Source organism: Callorhinchus milii, unplaced genomic scaffold, assembly GCF_018977255.1.
Source record: "Callorhinchus milii isolate IMCB2004 unplaced genomic scaffold, IMCB_Cmil_1.0 Scaffold19, whole genome shotgun sequence".
NCBI classification, from domain to species: domain Eukaryota; kingdom Metazoa; phylum Chordata; class Chondrichthyes; order Chimaeriformes; family Callorhinchidae; genus Callorhinchus; species Callorhinchus milii.
The window spans coordinates 3,454,732-3,478,380 of record NW_024704760.1 but is presented as its reverse complement, the minus strand read 5'-3'; the positions used below and the strand labels follow the sequence as shown (position 1 = coordinate 3,478,380).

The 23,649-nt window shown below is 41.3% G+C and overlaps 1 protein-coding gene across 1 annotated transcript in view; it reads right to left on the bottom strand.

Moving 5' to 3' along the window:
- Positions 1-1,545: 1,545 nt before the first annotated feature.
- The window catches only part of LOC103182519, a 32,566-nt gene continuing 10,462 nt past the window's right edge, over positions 1,546-23,649 (bottom strand). The window contains exons 11-21 of the mRNA XM_042342251.1: positions 23,148-23,235; positions 15,961-16,261; positions 11,140-11,331; positions 10,365-10,461; positions 9,978-10,051; positions 8,892-9,077; positions 7,999-8,142; positions 4,258-4,401; positions 3,372-3,416; positions 3,014-3,095; positions 1,546-1,834 (exon numbers count right to left, since the gene is read on the bottom strand). Of these exons, the coding sequence (XP_042198185.1) occupies positions 1,732-1,834; positions 3,014-3,095; positions 3,372-3,416; positions 4,258-4,401; positions 7,999-8,142; positions 8,892-9,077; positions 9,978-10,051; positions 10,365-10,461; positions 11,140-11,331; positions 15,961-16,261; positions 23,148-23,235 (1,456 nt within the window). The 3' untranslated portion in view covers positions 1,546-1,731. The remainder of the gene's footprint in view (positions 1,835-3,013; positions 3,096-3,371; positions 3,417-4,257; positions 4,402-7,998; positions 8,143-8,891; positions 9,078-9,977; positions 10,052-10,364; positions 10,462-11,139; positions 11,332-15,960; positions 16,262-23,147; positions 23,236-23,649) is intronic.

The following is a 23,649-nucleotide window of genomic DNA, read 5'->3' as shown; positions in this document are numbered from 1 at the left end:
ATCATGGAGGAAGAAAACATGATCACGGAAGAGCGTAAACTTCTTGCAGCTGAAAAAGCCGCCCTCGAAGTATTAAAGGAAGCTTTTGAACTAATTGATATTGCATGTTAGCAACAGGATTGTTGGAATTGAACCCTGCAAAATTGTCTCTCGTCTTCAATTCATACATCGGTTGCAACGGGCTGCACAAATCTAATTCTCGGTGAAGGTAAAGCTATCCCAATTGGAATAGGAAGAGACTGTTACAATGATTTGCGATGCTGGGCAAAGGTTGGCGTAAGTCAACGAAATTGGGGGTTCTGATCCTTAAGATGAATTGAGAAATACAATTGTCAGACAAGTGTAATTTGTTGTTGTTGCTGTTGTCATGAACTTAGCGAGTTCAACGCAGTAGCCGTGGAACAAGGAGACTCTTTGAAATATTTTCTGTGTGTTTTTATTATTACAGAGAGAGAGAGAGAGAGAGAGAGGGAGATTTACCACAAATTTTGCTGAAGAATTACAATTAAAAAAATCATGAAATATACAAGTCTTTATATGTAGTTAAAATTTCACTTCACTATGTCACAACCGAGAGAAATAAAATGTATTTACAGTGAACTTCATTTCTTTTTTAAAAAAAGGCAAAGCAAACTTCCGTATAACACTGTTTTCCAATACACAACAACCTGGATGTTATTATTATATTCCATCGCATTATTATATTATTTGGAGTCCTGTGGCGTAGTGGTTAGTGTGTTCGCCTCGCATGTGAGAAGGCCCGTGTTCGATTCCTGGGCGGGATGAAACCCTGGGCAGGTTTCCTTACACCACACGCCTCTGTTGACCTAGCAAGTAGGAACCTGGTTGTTAGTTGCTTGGCGGATCACTTTCTGGGATAGTCGTTTGGTGGATCGCTTTCCTGGGGGTAATAAACCCTCCAAAAAAAAAAAACACAAAAAAATTTGGTCACTCAATCCACGTCTGTTTGTGGGGCACCGCTGTGCGCAATTGGCTACCGCATTTCGGCCACAATTTACACAGTCGGTCCACTTTACAATATATTCTCCGAAGCGCTTTGAGACGTCTCAACGACGCGATAAGGCGCTATATCAAATGCAAGGATTATTACTATTATTACAGCTCACAGGAACACAGAGAGTTGTATCTAGGCATCCTTATATGAGGTCTTTCTTGTGCATTGGTAGCATTTTCGCCTCCGAGGTAGAGGTGGTGAGTTCAAGCATCCCTGTCGGGACTTTGAACTCACGCAGCCTTGGCTGGTAATCCAGTGCAGGGCTGGGGATGTGCTGTATCGTTGGAGGTGCCATCATTTGGATGAGGCCTTAAACCAGTTGCCTGTTCAGGCGGACGTTCTAAATCCCAAGGCGCAATTTGAAAAGGGAAAGGGAGTTTCTCCCGGTGTCTTGGCCAACAGGCTGCCCCAGATATAAAATGGTCAATCATTTCATAACTGTTTTGTGAGACATAACTGTGTGCAAATTGGCTGCTACATTCTGTGAAGGGTTTTGAGATGTCTAGAAGACACGTGAAAAGCGCTACATCAAATGCAAGCAATATTATTATTATTAGTAGTTACTTACAAAATACACTTTGCACACTACTCTACACACTAATCTACGCTCTACCCACTACTCTATACTTTATACACACTACCCTTTACATCCTGTGACGCACTTTGAGATGTCTTCCCGACGTGAAATGCGCACAGATCAATTGCAAGGACTATTGTTACTGTTCTGCGGACTTGGCCCTTTCTTGTATGAAGCCACTGTCTTCGGAGTCTTTTTTTCCTCTCTGTAGAGGTTTTACACGGACCATGCACCTTCTGAGCCTGAAAGGGAAATTGCGAGGATTTGCATAGAATTACATAAACCACAGCACCGAAACAAGCCATTCAACCGAATGGCGTTGTTCTGTGTGATGTCACTTCTAGACGGTGTGATTTGGAGGGCGTGAGGGGGAGTAAGAATCAGAGCGGAGATCAGCAGAAGGTTATTCAATTAATTTCACGTCCCATTTTCAAAGAGAACAACAACAACAACAACAACAACAAGGTTCCATTTATTGAGCGCCTTTCACGTCGGGAGGACGTCCCAAGGCGCAGAAGGAGCAAACAGCTGGTAAGTTTTTTTAAAAAATAGCTATATAATATATATTATATAGAGAGGAGAGAGAGAGATTTTACAAAAGGATCGCAAGGTCCGTTAGACCTGTAATAATATATTTTTTCATGAACGGATACGTCAGCTGCAACAAAGAGGACATAAACTTGGGAATGTCGCAATGGAAGAGTGGAAGGGAGAAGGTTATAAAGAAAGCTTTTTAAACGCAGAGAATTATTAAGAGTATAGAAAGCTTTGGCACAAGGGCCCATGGAAACTGGGAGCACATCACTTTGAAACTCAAGTAAGCCAGGCATTCAGTCAAGTCACCATAAATAGAATGCAAAGTAGTTTCCAAAGGTGCACAAAATACATTAGAAACACTAAGATAAGGAAGTTGAGTTCTTTGGATCCATTCCACCTAAGAATCTCGCAATCTGTCCCCCTGACAATGAGAGTGGTTCTGCTTGAAATGTTTCAGTCTCTGCCTTTCCTGCCACAATATCAACACATTCTCAATCTCTGATGGAGGTGACCATGAGTTCTGATTGTTCCACGTCCTGGGGGACCTTTGCAAATTTACTCATTGCGTTATAAGAGCTGAGTAATAAAACAAACAACAAATCATTAGCATGTTACCTCTTAGCCATACAAGAGTACAAAGCGTGAGGAATTATAAAGTTAATATAAAGGGAATTTTCCAGCCGTAAAGTTACCTTACCCGTGAAACCTTGCAGACCAAAGCCCAAATGGGCAGAGTGGTCCTAGCTGGACAAGCAACGTGAAGCTTGGTAGAAATAATGAAGTGCCCGGTCTGTTATGCGCTTTGAGACATCCTCCCGACGTAAAGGGCGCTCTATAAACATAAGTTTGTATTGTACTGTAGGCGAGAGGAACTCCAAACTCACCCATGTTTTCGAAAATGATTCTTCCCGAGGAATATAACAAAGAATCCGGCAGCAATTAAAGCAATGAAGCCGCCTCCTCCTCCTGCAACCCAAAAGATGTTGATTATAACAGTGTCAAGATCATAATTCAAGCTATAACCCCGACTGAACCACTTTAAAAATGAGGAGAAAATAAGATCAATTCTGTATGTGTTTAACGTCAATCCAGGCAACTACTCTATATTAATAATAAATGTATTGGGAGCCCCTGTAACATGTTGGCTAGAGCACTTGTCTCGCAAGAAAATCACACAAAAAATCACCCCCCCCCCCCCACACCCAAATAAGTACAACAGCTTATTCCAAATAGTGCTCTTACCCAAATAATATTTATACATTTGATTGTCAGAAGAGGAAACCGGATCTGCGAGGGAGAGAGAGAGAGAATAGTATATTAGGAAGGTTTCCTTTAACCTAATTCCTGTCCCGACAACATGCATTAGTGATTTGTGAAATTCAAAGCGTTGTTTTCCTTTTAGGGTTAGAGACCGAGAATCAGAAGAACGTACTATGCATATTTGTGGCTCTGATAATTTCCTGCTTCTCTGAAACCTACCACTTGAGTTTTTTTTATGAGCAAGAAATATAATGAAGTGCAGCCATCTCAAGGGAGTTCTAAGGCATGTACAGTCAGTCTAATGTTAGTTTCTCCCTGTGTCCTGGCCAACAAAACCCCAAATAAAATCACTCACTCTACGGCTGTTTGAGGATCATTTTTCTGTCCAAATTGGCTGCCGCATTCGCCTACAGAATACAGTCACTTAATTTTACATTATAACCTGTGAAGCACTTTAAGATGTCCTCCCGACACGAAAGATGCTACCTCGACAGGACAAAACATTGGGCAAGTTTCCTTACCCCACAGGCCTCTGTTTACCGAGTAGTAAGTAGGAACCCGGCTGTTAGTCGATTGGCAGATCACTTTTCTGGGGATAATAATTCCTTCAACAAAATAATAATTTGGTCACTCAACTCACGACTGTTCGTGGGGACGCTGCTGTGCACAATTGGCTGCCGCGTTTCGCCCACAAAATATACAGTCAATTCACTTTACAGTATATTCTGTGAAGCGCTTTGAGACATCTCAACAACATGATAAGGCGCTGCATCAAAGGAAAGGATCATTACTGAAGGCCACATTACTCAGTCCATGTAACTATGTAATCTTCTTGCCACCTTCTACTCTTTGAGAGTTAAGTACTCACAATTGTCAGGTGTGCTGTTGACGCTCACAGTACTTTTCGCTCTGGATTGCTGGAACTGAGCTGTGGTTTGTTCTATTATCCTGTTGATAGCTGTCGTGGCAAAGGTACTGACGAGGCTTTCATTTAAGTGACTTATGTTTGAAACTATAAAAAGGGCAGAGGACGGGAATGATTCATAGTGAAAAGACGGCGAAAACAAATTTATGCAGGAATTTTTCTTTTCTTTGTACGACAACAACCAACGGCTGAACAAAGAAGGAATTGAAACCTCACAATCTGTTCATTTGACGTTTTTTTCAACCTTCTTCCTGTGACTGATGATCTCACACCTGACTGGAGTGGTGGAGAGGACAATAAGAGGCATTTTACTCCGTGTAACTTAGATGCGACCTGCAGTGGTGGAGTTAGTGCGGAATCAATGAAAGAATGTGTGCATCACATAGCTCTGTCACCTTTTGTTCCCTCAGAAAAATAATATACCCAACAGCTAGGAAATGGGGAATGGAAAAGCTCTCGACTGCTCTGTACAGCGCTGGGTTATTTGGTCAGTGATGCAGTTTCCCAGCAGGAGTTGAGAACCATTCTTCCAGTCTAGACTGACACACCCAACGCTGTGGTGGTATTTATTTGTCATTCAAGTCTACTTCCCCATTCTTCTGGTAAAAGAAACATCCAGCTCAGATTTAACAGACCAACCCTACGTCTGTCTAGGAGCAAATGATTGGGTGTTTTAAAATAAAATAATGGATATTGGCCTGAGAATATGGAACAAATTTAAAACCAGTTAAGGCATCCTGGCTATGCTTAGGGATGGAAAATTACTATTATGGAACCAGGAAACAGTGGCAAGATGCCATGGTGAGGGGTGCGGATGGGGGAGGGGACACATAGACCACTCGCTAAAACATCTACGGGCAGTATTGACTGAGACAGAAATAAATTCCAATTTATAATCAGAATATCAGAAGGGATCGTGTCCAATGGGTGTCTTCAGGCAGTGTTTCAATGTCATTCTGGCCTTTCCCATGAAGGCATCCCAAGAATGTTGTGTCGAGAGTTGTGCAGATCACTTGTACGTTTATTTTTAATGAGGGAGGGAGGGAGGCCGCAATTAAATATATAAAACACACTCCAGACGGCAAAGGCCATTCGCAAAACTGCTGCGTTGTGGATTCAGGGTTGCCAATGTTATGGAGGAATCTGATTCCTCCCTTCATTAAAGGCGTAGGGAAATGTGGAACATTCCTGGTAAAGTGAAAAGAACAGCATTAAGTGGCAGGCGTGGAGAAAGACTCTTTAACTCTTAATACCTGAGAAACAGTCCTTCCTATTCCCTCAGCAACGAACTGCTCCTGGGCCTCGTCAATAAAAAAACTAAAAGTTATACTGTGGTTTAACACCTGAAAGAAAGCATTTTTGACCTGAATGTATGGGACTTGTAAAAAGCAAGTCAATGAGCACACCTAACGATGGGAGCTAGGATGGAAAATAAATACTACAGACCATGGTTCGTGACAGCACTCCCAAAAACATCTGTGAGCAATGGAACTTGAGAGAGAAATAAGCTGCGCTCATTGAAAACACGTGTGAAGAAACAAACAGTGCCATGGGTTATCTCAGAAACAACCTTATTCAGCTTTAAATTACCGATGGGAATTCAGTGCTACATGGATACTGGTTAGAATGACACACGATAGAACTGGCAGGAGGCAGAGCAATTCTCATTCACAGGATCTCTGAATTCCCACCATCCTGGGGAGAATGACACATTGACCCTTTAAATGTTAGGCTGAACTCAATTCTTGCCTATTAGGTTCACCGAGCAGTAAGTCGTCACCCAAACACCCGGGTTCCTACTTACTGCTTGGTAAACAGATCATTTTTCTGTGCAAATTGGCTGCCGCATTCGCCTACAGAATACAGTCACTTAATTTTACATTATAACCTGTGAAGCACTTTAAGATGTCCTCCCGACACGAAAGGTGCTACCTCGACAGGACAAAACATTGGGCAAGTTTCCTTACCCCACAGGCCTCTGTTTACCGAGCAGTAAGTAGGAACCCGGCTGTTAGTCGATTGGCAGATCACTTTTCTGGGGATAATAATTCCTTCAACAAAATAATAATTTGGTCACTCAACTCACGACTGTTTGTGGGGACGCTGCTGTGCACAATTGGCTGCCGCGTTTCGCCCACAAAATATACAGTCAATTCACTTTACAGTATATTCTGTGAAGCGCTTTGAGACGTCTCGAGGACGTTGTAAGGCGCTGTATCAAATGCATGGATTATTATTATATTATTTACCAAATGCAAGTATTATTGTCTAGCTGTTGATCGGCTTATTGTGCACCTTTCCCCTTCAGTTTTTTCGCCCACCAACTATACAGTCAATTCACTTTACAGCATATTCTGTGAAGCGCTTTGAGACATGTAGAAGACGTGAAAAGCACTATATCAAATGCAAGGGTTATTATATTATTATTATTATTATTATTATTGTGTCCTGTTTTTAGCAGCACCTGGTATTTAAACTGGTTAATCGCAAAACAAAACAAAACAAAGTGGAAGACAGAAATAACCAAAAAAAATGTAAGACACCAATGAAAATGGACGGACAGTTGCCAAACCCTCCGACTTGCCTGAATCCAAATATAATTGGATTTCCCTTGAGGTCGGTAGCAAAGACTGACTGAAACTTTTGGACACAATTTCCCAGTCATGTAACCGTTCTCTGGTGCTACTACACAAACATTTTCTAAATTACTTGACCTACTAATAAAAACAAATTGTGCTGGTCCACTTTTTGATGATGCAACCTAATGTGAAAACCCTAAACGTCATTAAATACACCAGTCTGTGAAGCTTCACAGAGAATCTCATTAACAGTCAAGATAACTCCAAACCACTTATAACAATAATCCTTGCATTTGATACAGCGCCTTATCACGTCGTTGAGACGTCTCGAAGCGCTTCACAGAATGTACTGTAAAGTGGATTGCCTGCGTATTGTGGAATAAGTTTTTTTGCGACACTTTTAGCTGAGCTACGGTTTTACATGTTGTGCTGCTCACAGGTCTTGGTTGAAGGTCAAGGGCAGTTTTTTTTNCAATGGCTTGAAATACAGGAACACAAACTCAGCTGTGATCAGAGATATCTTATGCTTAACAAACCATCCTTTTCTGCAGGAAGGAAATGGACAAATCTTCTTTGTTGTTGTGCAGCCAGCATTTACCCTCAAGAATATTAAACAACATGGTAGAGGTTCAGATACTGCGGTATTGAAATAATAAATTTCACATTATTTCGTGAAGACCTATATTCTACCACCTTCGGTTTTNGTGCTGTGATTCCCAAAAATATCCTCCCTACATACTCACTGGCAATAATCAATATAAATAATGGTAATAAAAAAAACTAGAAAATAGCCTATTTGGTTTAGACTGCAGACTTCCTTCACATCTCGTGACTTCCAGTCTCCAGCTATTCTTTCCCAATGTCTTCCCCCTCTTTCTCAACCACACTTTCTCTGTCCTGTAGAAAAATAGCCAGTTCACTTTACAGTATATTCTGTGAAGCGCTTTGAGACATCTCAACTACATGATAAGGCGCTGCATCAAAGGCAAGGATAATTACTGAAGGATAGTTGAGCCAAATGACCTATTTCCAAGCCACATTACTCAGTCCATGTAACTATGTAATCTTCTTGCCACCTTCTACTCTTTGAGAGTTAAGTACTCACAATTGTCAGGTGTGCTGTTGACGCTCACAGTACTTGTCGCTCTGGATTGCTGGAACTGAGCTGTGGTTTGATCTATTATCCTGTTGATAGCTGTCGTGGCAAAGGTACTGACGAGGCTTTCATTTAAGTGACTTGTGTTTGAAACTATAAAAAGGGCAGAGGACGGGAATGATTCATAGTGAAAAGACGGAGAAAACAAATTTATGCAGGATTTTTTCTTTTCTTTGTGCGACAGTAACCAACGGCTGAACAAAGAAGGAATTGAAACCTCACAATCTGTTCATTTGACGTTTTTTTCAACCTTCTTCCTGTGACTGATGATCTCACACCTGACTGTGAGTGGTGGAGAGGACAATAAGAGGCATTTTACTCCGTGTAACTTAGATGCGACCTGCAGTGGTGGAGTTAGTGCGGAATCAATGAAAGAATGTGTGCATCACATAGCTCTGTCACCTTTTGTTCCCTCAGAAAAATAATATACCCAACAGCTAGGAAATGGGGAATGGAAAAGCTCTCGACTGCTCTGTACAGCGCTGGGTTATTTGCTCAACGATGCAGTTTCCCAGCAGGAGTTGAGAACCATTCTTCCAGTCTAGGCTGACACACCCAACGCTGTGGTGGTATTTATTTGCAATGTGGAGTAATAACGACAACAACACCTTGCATTTATATAGCGCCCTTCGTGTTGGGTGGCATGCTGGAACGTTTCACAGTGCCTAGGATTTCGCCCTGCCCGGGAATCGAACCCGGGTCCTCTCGCTAGCGAGGCAAGAGCGCTAACCGCTTATACTACGGCAACTAATCTGTGCTATAAAATCGCAGGGAAAAGCTCACACGTCACATAACCAGATGTCACAGCGCTGTACTTAGAAGGAGAGCAGCTGGAGACTTACTGCGCTGGCAGGTGGGTGGTTGATGATCCCAGGTCGAATTGCTTGTGCACGTGATGACACTGGAGCCAAACAACTGGTAACCTGCATCACACTCGTACCTGATGGAATCCTGGTACATATAAAGGGGACGAAATCCTGTCTTTATTTTGCCATTTTGAACCTGATCAGGAGCAGGACAGCGAACACCTGTGAAAAGAGAACACGTTAGTGTCCTGGTGAAAGCAATTGGCTGCCGCGTTTCGCCCGCAAAATATATACAGTCAATTCACTTTACAGTACGTTCTGTGGAGCGCTTTGAGACGTCTCGAAGACGTGATGAGGCGCTGTATCAAATGCAAAAATAACAACAACAACAAGATTCCATTTATAGAGCGCCTTTCACGTCAGGAGGACGTCCCAAGGCGCTGCACAGTTGGGTCAGGACCCGAGCAGGGGGGAAATGGTCAGGGTGAGGGGAGGGAAGGGAGGGAGAGAGGAGGGGGAAATGGTCAGGGTGAGGGAGGGAAGGGAGGGAGCGAGGAGGGGGAAATGGTCAGGGTGAGGGTAGGGAAGGGAGGGAGCGAGGAGGGGGAAGAGAGTCGAGAGGGGAGCTGAAGGCACGGTCAAAGAGAAAGGTTTGAGACCAGCCTTGAAGGAGGAAAGGGAGGAAGCGGCGAAGGCACTGGGGGATGGAATTCCAGAGCCTGGGGGCTGAGAGGCTGAAGGCCCGACCACCGATGGTAGGGCGGTTGGGGCGGGGGACGTGGAGCAGACCAGAGCCAGAGGAACGGAGGGTACGGGCAGGTAGGTAGGGGGATAGTAGGTTGGAGAGGTAGGAGGGAGCGAGGCCGTGAATGGCCTTGTAGGTGAGGATGAGGATCTTGAAATCAATCCTCTGGGGGATGGGGAGCCAGTGGAGGCGAGCGAGGGTGGGAGTGATGTGGTCCCGAAGCCTGGTGCGGGACAGTACACGAGCTGCAGAGTTCTAAGGCTTAGTATTATTCAAAAGACAACAAAAAATACTTTCCGAGAACAATAAAGAGGGCTGGATTTCTTGCAACCTTCTTCCATGTATTATTGATATGTTTTCTAATCCGAGTTACTCACGTTGGCAGATTGGAAGGTTTCCAGTCCAACCTTGAAGTGTGCACCGTCTAACTGCTCTGCCGAAACTAACAAACCTGTGGAAAAGAACCAAAAACTTGCAGTAAAAATAACAGGGAACAAACGTGCAAAAATTCCAATGTCATTTTTTTTAACCACTTGATTTGGGGTAAAGTTACAGGCTTCTTTACAGATTTTGGCTTCAGAAATTGAACACTGGCTGGTTACCCACAGTCCACAGATTTTTTTTGTTTTGTCGGCCAGGTGTGTGACACATGCGGAAACCCACCACCACATGCTTAAGAGTATCCAAACCAAACTGAGATGAATTGTGATCTGGGCTTTTCAGTTGGGTTCTGCAACAGAGAAAGACACTGACTTGATGCTCACCCAACATCGCAGGTGTACGTCACAATTGAGCCGAATGAATGACTAGAAGCTACGTAGGTGCCATTCGGTATATCCTCCGGAAATCCACAGTCTTTAGCTGCACAAACAGGAAGCATGTGGAGCATTTTAACCAGGATTTAGATCAGTTACACTTCCATAAGGACATAATAATTGCTGGACGAAAGAAGACCACGGTCCATCCAGTTCACCTTCCAACATCCTGGCAGTCGCCAGCACATGTCATGTCCCAAACTATATACTCTATCCCGAGATATTAGTCTCTAACAGAAATCTATCTAGTTTGTTCTTTAAAGAAACAACACGTTCTGCTTCAACCGTCTCCCTCGGGAGTCTGTTCCATACATTTATTACTTATTCACTCAAGTAGTGTTTCTGCAGATTTGTTGTGAATTTACTCCCCCCTTCAATCGCAGGCCGTGTCCTCTGGTTCCACTGTTCAGTACATGATACGAGTTACCAAGGGAAGTGTACACGTCCACAACTGAGAAACTCTCTATTACCAGTTCTCAAACCGTTAATCTTTCAAGAGTTACATATTTTTGAATGCAATGTCTTTACTTAATTAATCCATTCTCGATCAACTTGTGTATCACCGAACGTCCCCCCCACTGACCTTTCGTTTCCCTTACACACTTAAAAATGTTCCAAAAATTCATAAGACAATCCATACCAATATTGGTAAGGAACAAATGGCAATTGTAAATCTGCAGAGAAAGTGGGTTTTAAAAAAAGAAGCTGTAGGTTGAATACTTACGTATGCAGGTGAACAATGGTTTAGACCAATTGAAGTTAGCTTGACAGGTGATATGAGTTGGTTCAGTGCTATTCAATTCATAACCCGGCAAACAGCGATAGGTAACATTGGTGCCGACGAAAAAATTCTGCAGCAACAAATAGTGTTCCAGCGGTTCGGCAAATGGCAGACTTGGAGCATGGGCACATGAAGCTGCAAATGACACATCTGTTTTTACAATCATTAATACACACTTTTGCACAGGAACGTTACTGTTATTGGAAACTATTGCAACTGTGCACATAGGAACATAAGAATTTGCTGGACGAAAGAAGAAACGGGATCCATCCTGTTCGCCTTCCACCATCCTGGCAGTTGCATGCACATGTCTTGGACCAAACTGTACACTGTATCCCACAATATTATTTCCATTTATCAAAGCTACATAATAATAATAATCCTTGCATTTGACATAGCGCTTTTCACGTCTTCTAGACGTCTCAAAGCGCTTCACAGAATATGCTGGAAAGTGAATTGACTGCATACTTGGTGGGTGTAGATTATAATAATAATAATAATAATAATCCTTGCATTTGATATAGCGCTTTTCACGTCGGGAGGATGTCCCAAAGCGCTTCACAGAACACACTGTAAAGTGAATTGACTGTATATTTGTGGGCGAACGCGGCAGCCAATTGCGCACAGCAATGTCCCACAAACAGTCGTAGATTGAAAATGACCAATTTATTATTGTTTTTGGTTTTGGAGGGATTATTATTAGGCTCTGTGTGGAGTAAGGAAACTTGCCCGAGGTTTCGCCCTCTGCCTGGAAATGAACTCAGGTCTCTCGCTTGCAAAGCGAGTGCTCTAACCACTGAGCTACAGGACTCCACATTATCTCTTTGGGCAGGGAATGATCTCTCGCAAAAGTGTTGGACTAAAGGAGAAATTGGATTTTATTATTACAGGAGGTACAGAGCACAGTGGTTTCATGTGCCAATCCACTGCATGATATTTTGTGGGCGAACACGGCAGTCAATTGTGCACAGCAATGTCCCACAAACAGTCGTGGATTGAAGTGACCAAATTATTATTATTTATTTTCTTGTGAGATTATTATCAGGCGTGTGGAGTAAGGAAACTTGCCCAAGGTTTCACCCTGCCGGGAATTGAACCCAGGTCTCTCGTTTGCGAAGCGAGGGCTCTAACCATTGAGTTACAGGACTCCACACCACAAACTTTTTAAAGCAGTTGCAATAACAATTATTGTCGCAACAGCCAATGTGCGCACAGGCTCTTCTGCAAACAGCCGTGAGTTGAATGACCAACTTTACTTGGGGTGTTGTTGGCCAGAACATGAGGGGAAAAAAAACTCTTTTCTCTTTTCGATTAGCGACATAGGATCTTGAATGTCCACCTGAACAGTCCTCGTGTGACCATCTCATCCGACAATCCAGTGTTTCCCAAACACTACACTGGCGTGTCAGCGTAGACTATGCTCAAAGGGACAATATGAACCCATAAACCTACGAACCAGAAGCGAGGGTGCTATGAACCTAAACCAGGCTGGCCACCCAGTTCCCCATTTTTAGATGTCGTACTGAAAGATAAATGTGGAATCAACTATCCATGTGTTTGGGGCTAATCAATAGCAATTAGCAATAGCAATTTGCAATTACATAATGTCCTTCTTATGGGTAACGTCTGCGTTCTTGCAATAACTCCAAGCTGAAAATAGACAGCTTTACTTGAAGTACTGTACTGTATAATGGAACCACTCTATTATTAACTTTCCTGCCTTTCATGTGTGAAGTTTACGTAGCTATTGTAGTTATTTTAATATCATGTAAATCAGTTCCAATTATTGTGTGCATTAAATGTCAATGCATTCATCTGCAAAGTACACAGTCACACAACACATTGCAGAAACTCCTGTGAAGCAATTTGCAGGGTCCTCCAGGCGAGAGTCTAGTAGAGCATTCTTTAATTCAGTTTTTATTTGGAAACTGTTTTTCAAACGTTCTAAACAAGATTTGGTTTTCAAATTAAGATTGGATTTAAGAAACTTTAATCCCTGACCCAAAGATCTGGTCTTGACCTGCAGAATTGTGGGATCAAATAGTTTAGCCCCAGTTCATATTGCGTCTTTCGCAGAGAATAGCTGTGAAAATCCCATCCATTCCCTGCAAAAGTTGTAGGATTACAAGGCTGTGCTATTTCATCTGAATCCACACCTTACTGACAGCTAAATTTGAGTCATTTGCTCGAGTGTTAGTGTTACAACAGCAATTCTGTGTCATCCAGTCAGGGATGGGCAACTTCCATTTGGATTCCTTCCAGAAGATGTTCTGTTAATGAGCTGTCTGGAGAAAACAGACACAGAACTCTACGCTTCTAGTTCACGATTTATTGTTTTTTGGGGGGTAAGCCGGGTGCCTGACACATGCGGAAACCCATCACAGTTGTTTAAGAGTCTCCAAACCAAGCAGAGATTTCCATGCGTTCCACCTACCCATGGAAATCCCAGAGACAGATTGTTCGAATGGAAAGTGCACTCTCTTCTTGGAAGGACGCACCCTGTTTACATAAATACGGAAAATATTAGGCGCGGGTTGGCAAGAGGCAAGGTTTGTGGGACTTCAGAGTGCGAGTTGAGATAACTGCTGGAGGTTAACCAGCTAAAACTGCATAGCCTGCCACTGATGGTACTGTTTTGGCAAACTTTCCTCGTGCCTGTCCAGCTGGGACCACCCTCCCCATTAGGGCTTTGGCAATCAGTGTTCACAACAATGCACAGAGCACCACTGAAGCACCAAGATATCCTGACACATTATTTTTGAAACACATTTATTTTTAGTAAGGATTCCAGACTCAAATCTATTAATATACAGCTCTGTTTTTCCAGAGCAGACAACAGGAACAAAAAAAATTACATTTACGGAGCGCCTTTCGTTTCGGGAGGACGTCCCAAGGCGCTGGACAGTCAGGTGTCAGGATCCGAGCATGGGGGAGGGGTGGGGTAGGGGTGAGGGAAGGCAGAGAGGTGGGAGGGCGGCCGAAGGCACGATTGAAGAAGAGGGTCTTGAGACCGCCTTGAAGGAGGCGAGGCGAAGGGACTGTGGGATGGAGAGCCAGAATGTAGTGGCAGAGAGGCTGAAAGACCGGCCACCGATGATAGGGTGGGTCAGACGGGAGACAGTAAGTGATCATAATGTTACAGACACTACCTTTTGGCAAGCACCCAAAGAAAATACATCGAGCATTGGTGGCAAAACACGAGTGATGCAATACATTTTGGCACATGATCCCACTGTTCAACCGTCACTGGATTTTATTCAACCGTCACTGCATTTTATTCAGTATTACTTGAATAGTGCACTCAGTATCCTGCAGAATGTTTTTAATGTTACATTTTGACACGAATGAACAAATGTAAGTCCAATTTATAGCTCCCATTCTTCATCGCATTGTTTAAACTCTGGAACACTCTTCCTCTATCTCTCCGCCTTGCACCCCCTCCTTCCCCATCTTTAGGTCACACCTCCCTCTTCCTTGACTGTGCTAACGGTCACTTCTCCCTCCCCACCCCCGACTTGACATCTTGCTCCACCACTGTCGAGTGCTCTGGGACCCTGGCTTACGTGAGAGGCACTATATAAATGCGTGTTGTTGTTTGGAATTGTTTTGTTTAAATAAACTGTCAACCGATATTCTGAGCACATGGTTAAATGCACTTATTCTAATATTGGCGGTTCATTTCTTAATGTTCCTAACTAGTCGGTCATTGCACCCAACATGTGTGAAAACAGCGCATTGAACTTTCTTAAACGGCCCGAGAAAAATTTTAAAGGAATCATTTGAGATGGTGGGGAATAAAGTTAAGTCTGTCGTCTTTCCAATGAGATGTTAAACCAAGGTCCTGTCTGTCTGCTCATGTGGAAAATCCGGTCTTTTTGAAAACAGAAGGAAGTTCTGTTTTCCTGTAGTTCTGACCGACAATCCCACAGATAAAATTGGTTGTTCACTTACTTTGGGGCTGTTTGTGGGACGCTGCTGCGCGAAAACTGAGTTGTCCTGTCAGATCATGTATTTAACATATTCCCAGAAAAAGTTAAAAAAAAGATCATTCACTTCACTCGACTGAAAATTGTTTTTCTCACAAAAACTCTTGCGAAACATTACCAGACTTATCCGAAGTGATAAGGTGCTACACCAAAGTCAAGAATTTATTCTCCCCTAGCTCCACGCACTTTTTTTTAAACATTTAACTGTATTGCAATTATCACTTGTAATTTGCGCCCATGAAATGGTTAAGACGATGACCATCAAAAAATAGCTTCACGAAACAATAATTCACCATCTAGAAACGCTCAAAAAAAAATAACCAGCAAAGACTTGTAGGTTTTTCTTTCATATTTAACATATAATCATGAAAATTGCCTTTCTTTTCGAAATAATAATAATAATAATAATAATCCTTGATTGATATAGCGCTTTTCACGTCGGGAGGACGTCCCAAAGCGCTTCACAGAACACACTGTAAAGTGAATTGACTGTATATTTGTGGGCGAACGCGGCAGCCAATTGCGCACAGCAATGTCCCACAAACAGTCGTAGATTGAAAATGACCAATTTATTATTGTTTTTGGTTTTGGAGGGATTATTATTAGGCTCTGTGTGGAGTAAGGAAACTTGCCCAAGGTTTCGCCCTCTGCCTGGAATTGAACTCAGGTCTCTCACTTGCAAAGCGAGTGCTCTAACCACTGAGCTACAGGACTCCGAAATTGAAAAAAAAATAAAAGAAATTGCACAGTAAATGTTGCTGAGAACTATTCCACTTACCAGAATGTTGGCCAGTACAGGGAGAAATGATGACAGTGGCCACTATAATAATCTTCTCCCACATTTCAAGAGGTGTGTTTTTCTTTCCTCTTTCCCCCAATTGTGTCTCCGGAAACCCCTGCTTTTCCGATTCCAAAAAGTGCTTTTCCCACACAGAATAACACTCGATGCAGATGGATATTCCTTTCTGGTGGGGTTCCTTGTGTCTGAAATGCAAAGCTGTGTGTGCATGCGTTTGTTTGTGTGTGTGTTTTTCTCCCTCGATATGATGTCCTTTTTTCTCTCTTTGGCTTCTGGTAAACTAATGGGTGTAACAGGATACAGGCTGCAACTTTCGTTCTCGATTAGCTCATCTGTCAGGACACACAGCACCCAAAAAAAAAAACCCAACTCATTGACCAACCGGCTCACACGCCTAACTGGGCTTGTTTTACTTACGGTTTGCAAATAATAGATAAGGTTAAGAGTTACGAGAAGAGAGTGTGAGACGAAGAAAGTTCTGCAAACTACACCCTTCCCCCAACGAGCCAGGAAACAAAAAAACAACACTTCTTAGGACTGGTTACCCAGACAATATCTTCCAACACACTACGTGCCTTTGCTCCACTTTCATTGGGTTTGTGGTTTATAAAAGTTTGCACTGAAGATGAAAATCGAGCCCCTGGCTTCAACCCAAATTTAAAAAGAGAAAAAAAATAGCTTCGAAGCAGCAGTAAAAGTAGTTGCAGTCACTGTTCTGAGTAACACTTGAAAGACACATTAGGTTTGTGCTGATCAATTTAAAGTAGAATTAGTGGTTTTATACTGCACTCACCACCGTTTGATTTTCTTTTACGTTTATATATGTATATAAACACGCTTCTGATTATATTATTTCATAATATTTGAGTTGAAAAGACTTGAATGGGAACTTATACTTCTTGGCTGATCAGGCATTAATTTCCCAAATGTGCTGAATAGCTCATTGATGCTTAGTATTAAAATAGCATGTACTGGTAATAGAAATTTTGCAATCAGCAAAGAATGTTTCTAGTCGTTCCTAAAATTTTCACCCACAAATAGTCAATTCACTTTCCAGTCTATTCTGTGAAACGCTTCGAGAGGTCTCGAAGGCGTGAAAAGCACTATATCAAAGGCAAGGATTATTATTATCACTAAAGTTTTACCAGAAGCAGTCAAAGGAACAGAAGTAGATTTGCGCTTGTTTTGTGGTGCGAAGGCAATGATCACATTAGCCATTAGGTATCAGTCTGGCTCAGGTTGTAGCGCTATCACCTGGAGTCAGATTGTGGGATTTTTGAGATTATAGTTTAAACTGAAACCCAAATAATGTGATGGGGACGGTAGTGGAATCAACTGCACTTCATTAATGGTCCATCCTTTTGGCTAAGATAAAATGTAGCAGCTCCACAAGGTCACAGAAATCAATCCAGCTTATAGATCATCGCAAGAATTTCGGCATTGAAGTCACGGTATGGAGCTAAAGCTTAGGACATTACCTGCTCTTTTAACAGTGAAGACAGTTTTGAGCCCCCACAATAAACAAAGAAACAAGCAGTTTCTTTGCCAAGAATGTGCCTGTTTGGGAGAGGGGGAGGGAATGACTTCTTTTGAAATACCTAACGTGCCCCCAAGTGTCCTTCATGAACACTGCAGGTTACGACGCAACACTGTAAACCAGTACACGTATTGAGTGTCGAAAAAAAAGCCTTTTCATGATGAATTGCTCTTTATTGTTTTTGAAAACAAACATTTCCTTAGGCACTTGGCTTCAGTAATACTACACCAATACTCATTCAAGATCCTTAGAACGATCCAATTTCCTTAGGAGCCAATTTCATTAGCATAAACGGCATTAATAAAACTTTAGACTTGTTTCCCCTACCCCCACTGCCTCCCCAAACCACGGCACGGGACACCCGTTACTTGTCCTGTACATGCGCTGATGCTCTCAGAACAATATTCAAACTATGGGAAGGAATCACTGCGCTCGGTCCTTTGTCGACCCGAGTTAAAGCATTGGAATTAAACCATTGGAATCCTCAGCCTGACAACACTAGAATACATCAGTTCATAAAAGTAGAATAGATATTTTCTTTCTGAAGGAGACGGTTCCACTTTATCCTTAATCCAGCGGCAGATACAGCTGCGACGATTCAGGGCAGCTGAGAACAAGTTGGAAGGTATTCAGCATCTTCCTTTGCTGGAAGATTGAAGCTTCTGCGGAGCGAGATCCCACACAAGGTATTATGAAGTTTCAAGCAGAACTTTTAAAATCGTTGCCACATCTTTTATATTAAAAAAATCACAGTAAATTTCAGTTAAGGCGGGGGGAGTGAGAAAGAAAAAATGATTTGAAGCCAGCAGTAATGAAATTGGTTTCTAATTTGGATTTACAATGATGGTGTGCAAGTTAGTTAGTATTCTGCCTTCTGTTGCAAGCTACCTAATTGCAAACATTTAATTCATCATATGTAAAGTGTAGATGGATTTCACAATTCATTAAGATTCAATAAACAGTGGAGACAGCTCAAAAAGTTTAAATAAAAATTTGACCTACTTAGGCTTCTCCAACCAATTCTCATTTTTTATTTAGTTCCACTAATACTTAACCAATTAACCTGCACACTCGTAAGCGCAATAAAAAAATAAAAACTTAATCAAAATGCAACTTTAAGCAACACTAATTCAGGCACTTTTTTCTAGTTAAACTGGAAAACAGAGGTGAGAGATCAAATTGAACTAATAATACACTAAACATTTCTTTGTTGTCCTGTTGAAGGCAAAGTTACAAAATGATTTTTTAAAACAAAATTAAGACAGATCAGCAGGCATGAACATTGGCCATATTAAATTAGACAAGAAAGCTCCATTTCCCCATCAACATACAATGGGTCTGAAAAAGTTATTACATTTACTTCTGGTAATCCAGTGGAGGTTTGTTCTAATAAGCGGCTGAAATTTTTAAAAAAAGACAGGCTGCAAAAGCTTGAATACAGGGGCCATATGTGCAGTTGGTTTACATGCTTTTTTTAAAAAAAAAATAGCAAAGGACAGGGTTGGAAAGAAAAACAGCTTTCGCTCTCTAAACCAGTTTTTCCCTCCCCCGCTTTGGTTTTCATAGAGTGCAATTAGTCATTTTTGAAAATGAATCAAGTTAGATGGTTTGCAAACCACACTTCAAATCTAGTTTGGAATGCACTATATACTGCAAATTGTACGTTACACAGCGCCTTCCACAAATTACATCGCAAAGTAGGCCACCCAGATGGTCCACTGCTTCTCTGAATCAAAACTGGAGTTACACATGCACGATGGGAGGACATCTGCAAGATTTATTGATAAGTAACAACAGATTTCCAAAACAATTACCACATGAAGACAATATCATGGATATTCAAAGCATTCAGAAGACAGTCAAGATAAAAGTAAAGGTGAAATGTTCCAACATAGGATTTCACAATATGTCATTCAAAATACAGTCACACATCTTAAACTCCCAACTTCACGCGAACCAGAAAATCAGAGCGAATCATTCCACAACAGGAAATGATAAATAGTGCACAGTAATAATAATAATGCTTGCATTTGATATAGTGCTTTTCATGCTTTCTAGACATCTCAACGCGTTTCACAGAATCTACTGTGAAGTAAATTGACTGTATATTTGTGGGTGAAATATACAGTCAATTTGCAGTAATAATAATAAGCCTTGCATTTGATATAGCACCTTATCATGTCTTCTAGTCGTCTCAAAAGTGCTTCACTGTATATATACTGTAAAATGAATTGACTGTGTATTTGTGGACGACACGCGGCAGCCAATTGCGCACAGCAGTGTCCCACAAACAGTCGTGGATTGAAGTAATATACAGGAATCAGCTGTTTGAACCTACTCATATCTTCAAGCAAGGGTATATCAAAACTAAGGCAAATATTTAATTAAGCAAATTACATTCAGAATGAGTCCTTATAATAATCTTTGCATTTGATATGGCGCCTTATCTCGTCTTTGAGACGTCTCAAAGCGCTTCACAGAACATACTGTAAAGTGCATTCACTGTATATTTTGTGATCAAAACCTGGCAGCCAATTGCGCACAGCTGTGTCCCACAAACAGTCGTGGATTGATTGACAAAATTATTATGTTTTTGAAGGATTTATTACCCCTCAGAAAAGCGATCCACCAATTGACTAACAACCATGTTCATACTCACTGCTAGGTAAACAGGCATGTGGAGTAAGGAAACTTGCCTAATCTTTCCTCCGGCCCAAATGCAAGAGTTCAAATGCAATCTATTGGTTGTAAAGTTTTTTCTTAAGTGAAAACCTAAATCAAGTTTAAAAATTTAGGTTTTCAATCAGCTGTTTGGTTTACAAAAAAAAAAGGCATATTCTCAAACGTCACCTGCACAAAATACCAGCAAAATTAATTTGATGAAATGTGCTGAAAATGGTTACAGACATAGTTGAAAACATTTCAAATCAAATTTTCTACCAAAGTATTAGGCAAAGAAAATGCACAGCCAGGAAGGGAGCAGTTCGTGTTTTTTACCTGTGGAAAGAAAAGAAAAAAAATTACAAAGTACACCATATTGAAATAACATAGAAGATCATCATAGAGGCTAGTGAACAACTACAACAACAACTAGAGGAATACTGGAATGGGTAGAGAACTAAAAATAAAGGAAACAAAATGCAAATGATAGCAATGTTGCACCTAACATTTTAAATAGAATCAGATTCCTAAAGGATTTCAAGTGGAAAACAGGATAATTTTTAATTAAAAAATAGAAAAATACCCGGAACTACAGACTGGCTAGTTCCATATTAGTTAAACAAAAACAAAGTCTGTAAAATGACAAATAATGCAGTCAAACTGCATATCTGTTGGCACTCACCATGATTATGCACCACAAGCTGGGTATAAGTGGGGGCTCATGCAGGGTGAAATACCACTGAGGCCTTCCCATAAAAATCTACTACAGAAAGTGCCTTCTGAGAGATTCAATTCAGAAATAGAGTTTGAACCATTGTGGACTCGCTCCTTCTTCACTTGGAAGGCCTGGGAATTTTCAATGCACCCATTATTAGAGGAGTTTCATACCTTTTTAGCACTTAAATGTGTCCCTAAAGGCAATCAGTTGGCTGTTCTAGATCAAGCGAAACCCAATTTGGGCGTCTCCAACTGCCTCCTCCTCAGAGGTTTGACTTGAAACAGCGAGTTGGCCCTTAATCGACCCAGCGCCTTGTAATTTTAAAATGTAATTTTGTTGTTGTAATATCCTGTGCCTCTACGGACAGCTTAAACATCATCACGCAAGCACTGCAAATGACATCAAGATGTCCATGCACATGTGCAAAACATGATTTGGCACAGGTGATCTCTGGAGGCTGTACAAGTCCGCTTCCATGCAGCGTTCTCACCTTCAGACTTCAAAGGAACTGGAGTTATGAAAGCATTGCTACTGTATAACATTGCTTTTATGTGTTATACAGTAAAAGAGCTCCGGGAAGTTACACGACGTGAAGGGCGCTAAATAAATGCAAGTTGTTGTTGGTGTATAAACCCATCAGGAGGCCTGGACAAAGGAAAATACAAGGGACTTGGAAAGACGAAGTGCGATTTCATCCAACTTGAAGAAATGTTAAATTGGAATTGTTCTTGAAAAACCAAGTTCAAGGCAAACATTATCTTGAAAACCTCTAGTAGAATATTAATAGATGATCCAGACAAGCTATGTTACCCTGAAGGAGTTAGAAGACAATAAGTGATAAAACAGGGAATGCATTTTCACAAATATGGAATAAGTCATTACATTTAACTGAGGTACTGTGAAAAGTTAGTAGTTGTGTAGTTGTATGACCACTGTTTACAGTAACACAGGGAAAATGACCTTTTAAGAAAAAGCAATTAAATATGTCAAACTAAAGCAATCCACCACCAAAGCATGAGCAAACTTCAGGTTAGGTTGATGGTCTGTACATTTCCTCCAGATTGTCGTTAGATTTTATTTACCACTGCACATGAATGTATGGCCAAAAAATGCTTAGATTATAGATTATCAAACAGATTTTAATAGGAATCACTCAACCATGGCAATAGATGATATGGGTGCTCAGTGTTCTGGGGCACATTAATCAAACAGCAATTTAACTCCATGATCCATGCCTGAGACACTGATATCCAGCTTGCTAAGCAGAAAGCAAAGTATTTTTCTGCAAACTGTTTGGATCTCGCCAAGGAAAGTACAGGAAATAAAATGAATACGTGTCTCCACGAATTCTACCTTTGGAAATTTCAAAAGAGAATGTCCCTTTTTTCCCATAACTTCCAGATAATTAAATAGATTAAAAGCACTACAATTGTATCAAAGGGAGCAGCTGATTTTGTTGGCAAACATGATAGGCATTTTGCATAACGTTTCACAAACAACCATGAGGTGAATAAACAATGGGGCCAAATAATCATTAGCCAGGGCAGCTGAAGAAACACTCTCCTCTTTTTGAAGAGCATCAAGGGATCATTAGGTTCACCTGAGGAACAGGCAAAAAAAAGTAGTTTTTTAAGCATCTACTAAAATAGCTTGCAGGTGCCTCTTTCCTGGACTTTACTATGGGGAGGCTACAGCATTGCACTTGCTAACAGCAGCTCATTTTTGAGGAATCGGAATGTAAACCCGCATCATTGTACTGAGTCACAGGACATCAAAGCTTGCCAAAAGCATTCCTTGGAAATGCAAATTAAAAATATAATGCAACCCTAGGCAAACAGGCTTACATGAAGGCCAAAGAAGGTTTCTGCTCCTAAAGTTGCACTCTGGATGAGTAAAGGAGTACAAGGTACAAAAAAAAGGGGGGGGGGGGGGAAGAGTAGAAACTGAAAATTAGGCCCATCAACCATTTCCCCACTCTGCAAAGACTTCTCCTGCATATATAGAAATACTGTGATTGTGGTGAATGGCTAGAATGGAAAACTTTTCAACCTGATAAGAGGCAGCCAGTAATTTGTAATGCTTGGTAGATGGGAGAAAACTGAACAGACCAAGTAAGCAAATCTCTGAACATGCCCATATACTGCATAGTCCATCACCCATCTCACCAGAAAGACCATTGAAAACTGCAATTGCAAAGTATACCTTTGTGTGTTTTTTTTTAAAAAGTGTATTTAAAGGCAATGCTCAGTGGACTTCCCTGAGTTCATCACTAAAAGGCTCAGCTTGGACATCCTTGGGTGGAGAACTCATGGGAACTTTCTCGGCTGTCTCAGAATTTCTAAAAAGGTAACAACACGCGATAATCATGATGAAAGTTCAATTACAGTGGAATAGTATAAAATAAAACAGTAAAAGATTTTTGTAGATGTTATAATCTACATAAAATTGACTATGGTGAAAGATTAATGCACAGGCAGTAACAAAGCAACACACATTTAGTTTGTGAAAGTAGCAGTCAGTGGGGAAACATGCTTACCCAACTCCGTAACCAACAGGGTAAGTTTACCAGCAAAAGAAATCACAATAGATATCTACACCCCATATATTATTAATAATGTTTGCATTTGATATAACCCCTTATGTTGCTGAGACATCTGAGGATATAATGTAAAGTGGTGGGATGTGACCATGCACATTCCCATCCCTTGATCCTTTTTGTGAGCTTTGGCCAATGAATAATCGAGGATACAAT